Genomic DNA, 12,924 nt, shown 5'->3' with positions numbered 1-12,924 from the left:
GCTGACCTCCGCTCAAGTATTGATGCAAATTTCCACACACACTCAGAGAGCAGATAAGGCCACATGCAGAACGGCTGTGAAATGTTTGCTTCCGTGGACTTGGAAGAATGTGGATGCACGTGTTTTGGTGGATTAGTCACAAACAGATCTTATCATATTAAACTAGAAAAGAGAAAGAAAAGTGGACTGAGTCACATTTGTTTTGTTTTTTGTTTTTTTTTTAAAAAAAAAGGAGTTTCTTATCACATGTTTATCTGTTGTTTTTTTCCCATTAGAATAGACTCGGTTGTCTTGTTACAGTATGATCTCACTGTGAGAAATATAACAACTCGACTGTGTCAATATTTGCTTGAGGCGTCTCAGCTTGAACTCCTGTTCTTAGTTTGTCTGAACACAGTTTCCATGCAGAGAAAAAAAAAAGAAAAAGAAAATAAAAAACATAGCGCAGGTTTTACAAGTTGGGCTGATACACAGCACTCGGACTAAAACCCATTTATACTTAGAGGAGGAAACAAAACAGCAAGTTGTTAACCAGGAGTTCCTCAAGCTTTAACTCAAACACGTTTTCTTGGGAAGCGATGAAACTCCCTCCTCTCCTCCACTTTAAAACAACAGAGGGTTCAGGTGCAAGTCACTCCCCTAACTCTGGCTGCCTGTTTCCAAACTGGTTTGCGAGTCCTCCGCCTCCTCCGATCTGACCCAGGCGTTACTTTTCTGGGCTGGCGCCGGGTCGGGCTGGCAGGAGTCGGCGAACCGCTCGCGGGCTTTCTCCCAGTTCTTATGGGACTTGGATCTGGTGGCGGAAACGTCGTCCACCGACATGACGCCGCCTGTTCCCAGGCCAGACTGCGACTTCCGGATTTTCAGTTCGATCTGTGAAAAAGATGATGACAGACCGTCAGGCTTTGGGACACATTAAAACACATGAGCTGCACCAATCAGGCTCCTTATGGATGATGCTGATATTGGCTTTTGGAGGTCTGAATGGTTTGCATTACATAAACGAGGGGGGGGAGGACATGCTGCAGCTCATAGGTAGCAACGTTCAATGGAAAACACAGAAATCGGAAGATTATCCTGTTTTATGTGTCAAACCTTTTATCAGTTCCGTCTTAAAATCACATTTTCAGAATTTCACCAAAAGGGAAACGAAAACAAAACTTCCAGTCTCTGGACATGTTAGATGTTTGGCTAACAGAAGATTAACTCACCGGATCTTTCATCCCCCGTCCCTCTTTTCCCAGCCCCTCTCCTTTTTTCCAGCCCATTTTTTCCAGCATCTTCCGCCCCTTATTGACTTCACTGATCTCCCTAAAGAGGACAGAAAGCAATAACATATGAGCAACATACAGGGTTCCAGTGCATTATCCGTGTAAAAACTTCAGTGTTCTCAGTTCTTCTCCTCTTAAAAACACTACAACTCAGTCAAATTATGGCAGATAATTCTACAGTGACCAGACTTTGCGTACAGAACCTGCAAGAAGGGAAGAAAGGAAAGAAGGACCTCTTAAAAAGGAACGAAGTCAGACATGAAGTCAATTATTTTTCCATGCTGTTTTCCTCTTCCACACTGATCCAGATTTTTCCAGACTTACTCGTGTACAGAAGCGGGTGCATCGTCCCGTTGGAAAACGCCTTCGCTGCCCACATTCTGCCGGCGAGACTCTGCTCTGTCCCTGTACTTGGGGTTCCTCAGGGCTTTGGTCTCCTCGTTGCTCTATATTGAACAAATGACCAACCATGTAAACAAACAAATAAAAACCTTGATGTATATTTTAACCCTAAATCCAGCTGCAGGCACCTAAACACTCACTTGCAGTCCATATTTGGCCTTCATTTGCTTCAGCTCTTTCTGTCTCAGGGATTCTTTGTCTTCTTTGCCGAGGCCAGGAGCTTCTAGAAGCAACAAGGAGAACGCCGACATCAGACGTTTTAAATAACTTGTACAAATGTCAGCTTTTTGTTCCCCCCCAGTGGATTTGTTCTCTCACCGGCAATCTCCTCCCTCCTGTGCTTGCTGATGTGAGCCATGACTTGTCCGGGTTCACAGCCGTCACAGGTGTCGGTGCCTGAGTGGATGTGGAACGACAGCACGGTCTCTCCCATCTTGACCTCATCCCCGTGCATGAGTGCATGAGGCTCCGACTTGGTTTTAGGCTGCAAGTGGACACCAGAGTTCAACTGGAAGGTTTTGCTTCTTATTCGACGCACCGAGACGAAGTGCCGACCTGCAGTATGCGGTTTCCGTTAATGACCGTCCCGTTTTGGCTCCCCTGGTCCACCAGCATGTAGCTCTGCTGTTCCTGGTCAAAGTACACCTCCGCATGGAACTGGAACCAAACGTGCAACATTTAGAGATGCTGCAGGGAAAACGTAGGAATAGTTTAGACTCCTGCAGGGAAAGCAAAGCAGGGAGTTGTTACCTTGCTGACTCCCATTTCTGGTAGTCGAACTGCATGGTTCATGTCTTTTTCCCTGCAAAGAAACACAAAAAGCAGAAGATTGATTTTTGCTCAGTTAATCAATTAATATAAAAGTTTTCAAAAAGCAGGAGTGTCATTTTCTAAAGGATTTAACACCACATTTTTTATGTTAGACCCACAAATTTCAAAGAACCTACAGAGTTTATTTGCAGATTAACACAAAGAAGTACAAATTAGTAAATCGGTTAAAAAAAAATGTTAGGATTGCAAACGGCAAACACAGTACTCCGATTTTTATTTGAAAATAAAATGGCAAAAATTGTGTTCGTTTTCTTTTAAGCACTGTTATTATTCAGAACTCGGTTTTGGTTTAACACATGAAATCCCAATAAAGCACATCAAGATTTGTGTGATATGATTGCATGAATACTTTTGCCAGCGCTGCGCATAAACAGCTGAGAAGAAGAGAACCAACCTGCCGAACGTAGCCGGAGAGTCGGCTGTGATGATGAACAGAGTTCCCACCTGCAGCGCCGGAGATCTGACCACGGTCACTCTCACACAGGGGGGCCAGAAGTTGTTAACTGGAAGGAACGAAACAAACCGGCTGGGTTAGCAGCAGAACAGAGAGTTACAGGAAGCTTCATGGCAATCAAATCACCGATCGGGAGATCTGGCTTGATGTCATGTACAGATTTAATGAACCATCCCAGAACCCGGCTTTGAGAGATCTGCGCGCCTCGCGTCTCAAATGTTGGGGAGTTTTCTCCTCTCACCTTCTTGGCTCTGCACCTCCATTTCTGACTCAGGACTTTCCCTGGAATGTTTGGGGCTGGAACACGATGAAGGCGACGAGGCGGATTCCAGATCTTCCTTTTCAGACTCCGTGATCTCACCCTCCTCTGGTTCGCTGTTGCCCTCCGACTCCTCACTCTGAACAGGACTCCTCTTCCTCTTCTTCTTCTTCCTCTTTTCATGCTTTTCTGACTTGGATTTCTTCCTCTTCTTTCTTGAACTGCTCTTCTCCTCATGGTGTGAGCCGTTCTTCAGCCGCCGTCTCCGCGATGGCGATTTGTCCCGCTCTTTCCCGTGTTTGGAAGAGTCTCTTTTACTCTTGGATAAGTCTGGACTGCGAGACCTCCGGTGCAGTTTTCGGGATTCGGTTTCTTCCGTTTCTGGCTTCGCCTCGTCCGGTTTGTATTCCTGCCACCAGACAGTCAGCAGTGAGATTACCGTGCTGAACGGCAGCAGGCCAGCTGACTTTTTACCGTCGATCCCAAATCTCAGTCACACGTTAATTCCTGGGTCTCAGTCTTTAAAGTCGATTCATCATAATGCTTCAGGAATTACAAAAAAAGGTTTTAATATGGATCAAGATTTGCAAAGGGAGGTTTACTACTTCAACTATAGGCTAGCATGTTTTGTTCCCTTGGTAACAAGATGAGCGTCTGGCTGGTGCAGTGACAGTAAAAAAAAAAAGCTGTGTTCTCAGAAAATCTCTGACTAAATGGAGAAATAAAAAAAAAAAAAAAGAAATTCCTGACCCATGGTAAAGAAAAGTGCTTCAAAAATTAATTCATATTACACACTGAAAAATGTTAAGAAATCCAACATTTTACTGTGTAAATCTATGGAATGAAAAGAGAACCTGGTACTGCTACAACTCCTTTTCAAATTAATGGAACTGAATCTTTTTTTCTTAAATTATACATTTTGTTTTAGGATGATGACAGATTCAAGGAACGTCTCATCATAACAATTTATTTTTTGTTTCTCTGGGGTATGAATATGACGTGACACAGAAGCCCAGTTCGTTTAGCTGTTGGCCACTACGCTGGATGATCCATATTTATATTGCCCGAACAAAAGTGTCGTCTTGCAGCCACCAAATCTACACAGCAACCATCAGATGCGATGCTCATGCCAACTGGTTGTTTGGGAGCCATGTAAGAAAAAAAAAAAAAGCTCTTTATCCCTTTCATCACAAAGTACTACACTGGAGCTTTAACTGGAACTCTCTGTGCTTTGGTCAGGTGGGTTAAAGATTGAGCTTTTCTGCAACAAACGGTCTAGTGTGGAACAAATGATGAACCAAGTATGGCGGAGGATTGGTAGTGCTGTGGAGTAGGAAATCTTGTTACAATATCATCATGAGTTCTTAAAAAAAAATCTGGAAATTTTTATGAAAATATTTGGCTATCTCAACCAGAAATCCAAAAAATGGGTTTTCCAATAGAAAAATGATTAAAATAAGCAGCTAAATTAACAAAAATGTTTGACCAGAAACAAAAACCAACCTCCCTCCATGACTGTCTCAAGACCCAGATATAAACTACCCAGAACCTGAGGAGAAAAACAGGTAACCCTTTCTATTTTCATGCTACAACCCAACAGGACGTAGAAAGAATTGACAGCAGAGGTGTCAATTATTAAACCAGAGGTTATCACATAATCTGGGATTTTTTTTCTAAATGCAGCTACTAAAAGTAAATGTCTGATTTTTCTCTGTTCTTTAGAGTGACATTATACCACTGCAAAATAAAAAAAATAAAATTATATTATTTGTTCACTAAAGCATGGCAACGAGTTTCAGTATTCTGTAGTGTAAAACTAAAGTTATACCTCTGTAGGAGGGAGTTTTCCAGTAAGAGCAAATCCTCATTTTAGCCAAAGAGTTAGTCACATCTTGAACCTAGGCCAGAAGAATAATAGTCTTTCAGTCAACTATCCCGCATCGTCACAAACACAATAAGCAAACTTTTTTAAAGACTGAGACCCAGAAAAGTCAAGAGGAATGAAGGGGAACGGCAACTTTAAAAAGCCAGCCGCCAGCCACCAAACACTGCAAAGTAACGACTACTACGAGTCGCTGCACCTCGTTGTTACTCACCCCCTCATCCTGATGCGACGCTTTCTTGACTGCTTTTGGGAACTTTCTCCATTTCTTGTCGGGAACGTGAGTCTCTTGGGAATGGTCGGCAGCGCTTTGCGCAGCAGGCACCTCGATCCTGGAGTGAAACTGATACCGTCCGCTTTCCGCGTCGTAGTAGTAGTATATGCCCGTGTTGGCGTCATAATACAACTGACTGACCTGGAGGGAAAAGAAGAAAGCTTACAATGTAAATGAGCAACAAACACCGAATCTGGCACTCAACCGAACGAGCAATCTCAAAGAAAACCAACAAACCGAGTCGTAGTAGAAGCCCGTGCTGTGATCGTAATACATCCCGGACGTCTCATCGAAGACGAAGCCGGTCTGCGTCATGGCTTCTTCAGCTGTGGCCCTCAGCATGTCAGCTATGGAGCCCGCATCACCTCCCTGAAGCAGACATTATTATGAATGAATGTATCAGGGCCAACTCAGATTTTAAGCTCCAAGTCCAACTACGACAGACTTAAAAACGCTACATTTTTATTATTTTGAATGCACTTATAGAAAAGCAAACCTCTGCTGGAGCTACTTCGCTGCACTCTGCTGAAGCGGACGCATCTGGGGCCGTTGCTTCGTTCGTTGTCAATGCGTCTACCGCTGTACTGTGATCAGTTACATCCACAGCTGCCGCCGCCGTACTGGGATCAGTAACACCCTCAGCTGCTGCTGCTGTCGTCAGGCCCAGACCTTCCTGGGAATCTGCCCCCTCAGCGTTCTGACAGTAGCCTCCGTAGTAGTAATTGTAGTAATCTAGGGGTGGGTGGGATCAAATCCTGAATGTTATTTGTGATATTAACTAAATTTATTTACATGTTCCTGTTGTGATGATATGCATACGCACCAGTTTCTGTCCACACATATTCTTCTGTTTGAGTTTCACAGCTGACTCTGTCTTTCTCCTTCTTCTTTCGCTCATGAATCTCTGCACTGAGCTGGTCAACCTGGAGTCGCACAAAAAAACGATAGCAAGGACTTTCATCTAACATTATCAACCCAGTTTAACATTATATTAAATACTAAGGTTTGCTTTAAGCTTAACAATATTTCCTGACATCATGAGAGTGGACTAACAATTTTATTTTAATAATGTTGCTTGTAAAATTATTTTTACCTCTTAAAATCTCCACATTTTTTGGAATTTTTACAATACAAACTCCAATCCATCTCATTTCAATTTTATGTCTTTAACTAACACAAAGTAGTGCAAAAATATAAAGTGACAGAAATTAGATATATTGTTTGAATTTTTTTTTTAAATAATCTGAAAATGGACATGGGGTGCTTTAGGTAATGTGTAGCATTAAGTTTCATTCTTCCACGTGTTTTGCGTGTACTCTACTTGGCTTACGCCCAACGTCACTAATTAAAGTTCTCCACAAATTGGTCCCTGGCCTGTACTCGATTTATAAAGATTTATCAGAGTAAAGGAGCCAGCGCAAATGCACACTTTTCAAATTTGCTCTTGTAGGAAAATCTGAAAACTATTTGTCTTCCACTTTACAATTCTGCACTGGTTTGTATTTGTGTATCACGCAAGACCCCAACGAAATCCGCAGAGGTTTGTGACAAAATGTGGAAAAGGTGAGAGGTGTGAATACTTTTGCAAGGCGGGTGTACATATTGAATAGCTGACCTGCTTCCTCAGGTCTTCGTTGTAGCTCTCGGTGCTCTTCTGGAGCCTTTCGGAGTGGCTCAGCTGCTTCTGTAACTTGGTGAGCTCGGCTCGGCACTCCTTCAGCTCCTGTTTCAATGACTCAACTCTCAGACGGAGCTCAGCCACCTCACACTCCGAGTCTTTCTCTCCTCTCGCTTCTTCTTCCTCCTCCATTCGGAAAACTGGAACCACGACAGCGAAAGCTGCAGTGGGAACAACACGTTCTTAACCGAGATACTCGCAAAACAGAATCTAAATCCACCGGCCCTTTCTGATAATAACCCACTACTTGGTTTATAAACGGTCCAGGCATCAATCACTTAAATACAGCCGGACTCCATGTTTCTTACTTACCGTTTGCTTTGTTTTCTCCGAGCGGGAGGCGATTTCGTCCTCAACGCGGCGACCTGAAAAGTTGAACATAAACATCTTGTAACTTCCAAGCGTGTTGGACACAGCCCAGTACATGTTTTGAGGACAATTAGACAGTTACAGTTGAGGCAGCTGAAATGTTTACAGTCCACCCTGCTCGCAACCGCCATTAACTCACGGCGGAAGTGATTCTTCCTCGAGGTCTGGCGCCAGTTGTAAACCCTGTTGTCGCCACCTGGCGGCGACCGCGGTTAGTCCCCGCATCAAAGCCGTGAAATGTTCACGGTTGTTTGTTGGTCTTCGAATTCTGTCCACTAAATGGAGCGGTAAGTTTGCATTTAAACGTTTGTCTTATCTGCAGTTAAATACATTTGTTTTTGGTTGTCAAGTGTGAGTTTTATGTTCAGAGTCAACTTTAGAGTTATATGGGGAAAAACATGGATGCATGTGAGAATTATATGGATTTTGCTCAGCATTGGTGGGTACTAAATGGGTCCGAGTTCTCAGTAAGCCTCATGGGAATCCAGTTGGTCTTAACTAGGTTTCAAATAGGTTTAGAGAAAATTGTATCACAATATTGGGTAACTGAAAACTCTATTAATTTCAGCAACTCAGTGAAGTACATTATACATTTACAGCCTGATGTTTTAAAGCTTGGTGATTTCCACCTGTTACAGCTAAAGAAAATGTATTTTTTTTTTAAATTAAAAGAAATTTAGAATTAGAATATCAGACCAATAAAAAACTGTTTTAAAACATAACTGTGGGGTTAATGAAAAATATGTTTAATACCTACTTAAAGGTTATTTTCAAATAGTACTTTTATCTAAGAAAATCACATTTTCTAATTTACTGATATAACTGTAAGGAAAGTCTACTTTTTTTTTTTTGCTAGAACTGCTAATGTGTGTGAAAATTACTTGCAGCCACTATGTAGTTTGTTACAATCTTCTGATGTTAAGTACTTTTGCCAATTTTCTGCCAGTATCTCATCTATATGTAATGTGCTAATTGAGTAGTTATGGTTAAAACGTGGGATTTTACTGATATCAAGTAGAAACTAGGAGTCAATACCATTACACCATAAAAAGTAGTTGAGAAAGCTGCTTTATCAACTCATCATGGTTTACTTTAGAAGACCAAAGCCACAAAACCTTCACAACACCTTCAGAGGACTTAAATAACAAAGACCAATAAATAAGTATAATAATGAAAAGAGAGAGAGACTGAGGAACAGGGTCGATTTAATATGATGCAGAGTCTCTGGACTAGAAACTGTTTTGGTGTCCTACACATTTTGTTTTTCTCAATTATTAATGGAAAGCCTTTACTGACAACACAGAAATCAAACACTTCTTAAAATCGCTGACCAGCTTTTTGTTTGTTTTGGTATTTTTACAATTTGTCGATGACAAGCACAAAGTCTTTGAGGCTGAAAGGCCTTCTCGTCATCATGCTGACCTTTAGCTCCATCGATGCCGGGGACACTAATGACGCTAAAAGTTGGCATCTGACTTGCTGATTCTAAAATATCAATTATCTAGACTCCTAAGCTGTGGAGTGTACTGAGAAAGATTCTTTTCAGATCATGAAACATTTAATGTTTATCTTACAACAGGGAAACTGAACTGCGTACTGAATTATTCTACGCTGATGATATATTCTCTGCAATCATGGGATTGGTTTGTGAAGTCTTTAATCTGCCCCAAAGGCTATTGAGCCCAGAAGGAGGTTATCACTCAGTGCAGCTTTCATTCAAGGATTAACATCCCTGAACTCAAGAACTACAAGAAGGTAACATTGTTAGTTTTTTAGTTTCAGCACTGGAAAACATTTTAAGGAAGTCCAGTTTTCGATTTCAGTGACAGACATTGACCACTAGATGTCAGCAAATCCCTGAAATCTGGAAATAATAATTTCCAGAAGTCATGTAAAAAAAAAAAAAGTTCCATATATAGATTTGAGTTATTTCTTTTTCACCACAGAGTAGCGGAAAAATAATGCGATAGCTAACATCTGTTAGCAGTTTTCCAGCTTGTTAAAAATAGTTCTATACATTTTCAGCTGGTGCCACTTAAAACTCAAATAGAGTATTAGATTCTTCCCAAGGCAGAAGTGTATATTTCATTGTGCTGACTCAAGCTGATTTGTGAGCCCGTCGCTGTTCCTCTCCCTTATTCCTCGTTCTCATCTGTATCTCTCCCTCTGGTTGGATCTGGGCTGCCCCTCTCCTCCCCGTCATGCTCCTCCACTTGACAGTTCTTCCTCCTCTGACCTTTCTGCTCCTTTGTACGTTAAATAATTTCCTGGAACTCCTGGTTCTGTCACATAGATTTACAGGACATAGCCAAGGCCAAATTATGTAGACTGATCTTAGGCCGGCAGGATGGACTGTTACATAATCATGTGGCTTCTCTATTGTGTCTTGCTCTGTTTGTAGAGAGAAAATATATGAAGGACTGCAGTGTACCTAAAGTAAAAAACCCAAATTTTCCCCTTTTGGCAATTACGTCTTTTGCGGATATTTGTTACAGCGAGTTAAATCAGAAATGACCCACAGACTAAACAGATTTGGGTCATTGGTCACTTTTACGCTAAAGTCTAAATGGGATTCGGCAAGTTTGTTTTACGTCATATTTAAGGCACTTGCTGTTTTTTGAAAACGCCTGCAGCGTTCCTCCTGCTGTGATTGAAATCTGAGCTCTTTTGGGTTGTGTCTGGATTCTGGTGGAGCGTCAGACCTCTTGGCAGGAGCTCTGAGGCTTGTGTAGGTGGTGGGAGAGCGGCCTCAAGGAACCGTCTGTTCTGCTGCCCAGTGATGTTTATAGATGCCAGTTTTAGTGTGGGTCAAGATGAGCAACGGGTCGGTTCACAATTTCTTTTTCACTGCTTGGCTAATTTACACAAAAATGGTGCTGATTAATTAATTAATTTATTTATTTTTTTGTCTTAAAATAACGGTTTAATATTTAAGACGGAAATTGTTTGCTGTTCCCTCAGGAAACTCCTTTAGACATCCTGCAGTTAATGCGTGCGCTGTCCCTGTTCGCTCCAACCACAAGCCCTGCATAGATCGCAAAAATAAGTGGGTAGAACAGAAACTCCTCCCTTTCTGGTATAATGTGGAAACTCTGAGTCTGACTGAGGTTATGTGTCTTTGCTACTTCATGGAATTTCAGAGAGTTTGCTCGCTGCGTTGCTGCACGGCAAAAATATCTGGCCAGGGAGAATAAAGCACAAAAAGGTTTCTATGAGGGGAGTAATGACATTAAGAGATGTCACAAAACCCTCTAGAGCGTGAAAAAGTCTGGTAATTCACAACAAGACCAGCTGTGAACACGAATTTAGTCTTTCATAGACGTTGCCATTGTTGTGACTTCTTGATCTTTCACATCTTGACTCTGGAAAGTATTTTATTATTACTTTCTGAAGAATTGTGTAATTTAGTCAGGACCAATATCATAGTTCATGAGATATGTTTTCATTTACAGAAAAAAAAATGTTTACACACACTCTATTAAAAGACACATTATTACTGCAAAACATTAAAATTGACTACATTTTTTTCAGAATAATTAGGATTATCAATTGTCCTGGAAATTTCTATTTGCTAAATGCCAAAAATAATGAGAGGTTTTGTAGATTTATTTTATTTTATTTTTTAGGAGTGAATCAAAATTCTTGCAGACTTAGCTTAGACTTGTACTTCTATTTGTGAGATATAGCAATTTAAAAACATGCTTCAGTTTCAGGTTACTTTAGATGAAAATTTATACCAAATTCAATGGGAGATGAGGTGTGGGTCCTATGTTCTCCGTTACATTAAACCATCAACCATACCCTGATGACCGACACGTTTTAAGAAATGGGACAAAATGCCAACGATTTTGATAAAAGACGAAATTTTTGGGGAGGTTGTTTGCCAAAATTCAACTGACAAACTCTAGTGGCAATGGAAATCAATTTATTTTAGTGAAATGTGTCAAACACCCCCCCCCCAAAAAAAACAAAAAAAACAAACTTTAACTTATGATTCCATAAAATCCATTTAAACTTTTTGGGATGTGCCTTCCTGAAAGTGTTATGTTCTAAAGAGCACCATTTTCCCATTTTTGTTTTATTTTAGAATCTCCTCAGTTTGTCCAGTTTTTTGTTTCTTTAAAAAAAAAAAAAAAAAACTTTTTTTTTTTTTTTTTGATTTGTTTCTGACTCACTCTTCAAATATTCCCAAGCATTTTACTTATCAACATGCCACCGTGTAATTACTTTGGTGGTGCTCTGCTTCGTGGTTTAGTGTTTCCTCTGACAGATTGAACCCAGCAAGGTAGTTCTCCTGAGGCTGTCCAACAGAACTGGTTCCCCGAGTCATGCATGCCTTCCTGCTGCAGCGTGGAGGAAACAGTTAGCCTGAGGGAGGCGGGGGGGGGACTAATAAGTCTTTAAGATCCAGCCCCCACATTCCTAACCTCTCCCTGGACTATAAAACACAGAGCCCCAAGAGTTCAGCTCCTCCTCTGCCTCCTACTCCTCCCTCTGTGTTTGTTTTGTGGCCCATTTTTTTCTACTTTAGAGTAGAAGAGCAGGCTGACAGAGACATACCATTCTTCAACCACAGGGGAAGTCATCAAAGCAGCCGTGAGTTTTAGGGCTTGCGGCTCACTTCCTCCACCCCCACTGCAGTTTTTGCCTGTGAGCTGTTCCGAGGTGGAGCGGGGAGGATGGAGGAGGTTCAGAGGAGAGAGAGACAGAGAGAGAGAGAGAGAGAGAGTCGGCAAAGCATTTGAGAAACCAGCTGATCAGAGCTGAGGTATTCTGCCACGGAAGGGACGTGTCAGCGTGACTGGAAATTACTAACAGGCGAAGACGGAAAAGCAGGGTTAAAAAGAAAAAGAGAGAGAGATGTCTCCTTCTCTTCATGTGAATCTGGGAACTCATGGAGAGATGTGAGAGGGGTGGAAATCTGAGGAAGAGAGTGAGAGGTGTACTGGAAGCCAAGCCCTGGTTACTGGTGAGTCAGCTGGAGGCTGGGGAACTTCGTCGAATAAGGAGCGATGTCTTGGCTGTCTCCGGTGTCATGGGCCAAATGGACGTGGACGGCGGTGCGAGGGGGAGAGGAGGATGGAGAAGAAGGGCAGGAAGCCAGCGAGGAGCGGGAGCAGTGGGGAAGGAGAGAAGAGGAAGAAGAGGAGGAGAGATCTCAAGGCAGCAGGCAAGTGTTGTGCTGAAGCCCTGAGACTCCAGGCAGAGTGGTTCACGTCGCCTGCGCTGGAGGAGGAGGGGGGACTTCTGTCCATGTGCCTCTAACCTACTGGAGACTGGATTTTAGTGACATTCTGGGCGAGACGTTTTGTGAAGTGCTGGCGTGTCCCTGTCTGTCTTTCTTTTGCTTCATAACACCAACCCTAATTCTCACAGGATTCACTCAAAACCTGCAAGCACGTGCTGAAGTCATCAGTGTGTGTGCCTCGTGTCCACGGTGTTAACATTATCGCTGCCTCTGTTCCACCACAATACAAACACGACGACTACTTTCAGAAGACTTC

The 12,924-nt window shown here is 42.1% G+C and overlaps 2 protein-coding genes across 4 annotated transcripts in view; one reads left to right on the top strand and one right to left on the bottom strand.

Annotated features, from left to right (window-relative positions):
* Positions 1–12,924, top strand: part of tacc1 (transforming, acidic coiled-coil containing protein 1) — a 30,976-nt gene that overhangs the window by 340 nt on the left and 17,712 nt on the right. Inside the window, exon 1 of one of the 2 annotated variants that reach the window (XM_015003616.2) lies at positions 11,896–12,590. The exons of the other annotated variant lie outside the window; for it this stretch is intronic. Coding sequence (XP_014859102.2) covers positions 12,433–12,590 — 158 coding nt within the window. The 5' untranslated portion in view covers positions 11,896–12,432. Of the gene's footprint in view, positions 1–11,895; positions 12,591–12,924 lie in introns of those variants that run through there. 2 annotated transcript variants of the gene reach the window in all.
* On the bottom strand, positions 197–7,590 carry aggf1 (angiogenic factor with G-patch and FHA domains 1). 2 transcript variants are annotated; one of them, XM_015003621.2, is made up of 16 exons: positions 7,503–7,590; positions 7,364–7,416; positions 6,989–7,212; positions 6,197–6,296; positions 5,870–6,105; positions 5,611–5,742; positions 5,314–5,514; positions 5,046–5,115; positions 2,899–3,007; positions 2,424–2,475; positions 2,229–2,330; positions 1,992–2,157; positions 1,814–1,896; positions 1,596–1,717; positions 1,212–1,311; positions 197–873 (listed from the first exon to the last, which is right to left on the bottom strand). In XM_015003621.2, the coding sequence occupies exons 3-16, from the start codon at positions 7,181–7,183 to the stop codon at positions 640–642; spliced, it is 1,902 nt and encodes a 633-aa protein (XP_014859107.2). In that variant the 5' UTR covers positions 7,184–7,212; positions 7,364–7,416; positions 7,503–7,590; the 3' UTR covers positions 197–639. The 2 variants fall into 2 exon arrangements, with proteins under 2 accessions (XP_014859107.2, XP_014859105.2); XM_015003619.2 differs by lacking the exon at positions 5,046–5,115 and adding an exon at positions 3,200–3,626.

The sequence above is a fragment of the Poecilia mexicana genome, unplaced genomic scaffold (genome assembly GCF_051168715.1).
Source record: "Poecilia mexicana isolate PSO_F unplaced genomic scaffold, ASM5116871v1 scaffold_5, whole genome shotgun sequence".
In the NCBI taxonomy this organism is placed as follows: domain Eukaryota; kingdom Metazoa; phylum Chordata; class Actinopteri; order Cyprinodontiformes; family Poeciliidae; genus Poecilia; species Poecilia mexicana.
This window is presented reverse-complemented; position numbering and strand designations above follow the sequence as displayed.

Bases quoted from the DNA above. Each gene is read 5' to 3' on its own strand.
- aggf1 (XM_015003619.2), bottom strand. From the start codon at position 7,183: ATGGAGGAGGAAGAAGAAGCGAGAGGAGAGAAAGACTCGGAGTGTGAG. The intron at 5,743-5,869 runs GTTTGCTTTTCT...TGTCTGCTTCAG, and splicing joins GCGAAGTAGCTCCAGCAGAG to GGAGGTGATGCGGGCTCCAT. The intron at 2,476-2,898 runs GTTGGTTCTCTT...GTTTCTTTGCAG, and splicing joins TCTCCGGCTACGTTCGGCAG to GGAAAAAGACATGAACCATG.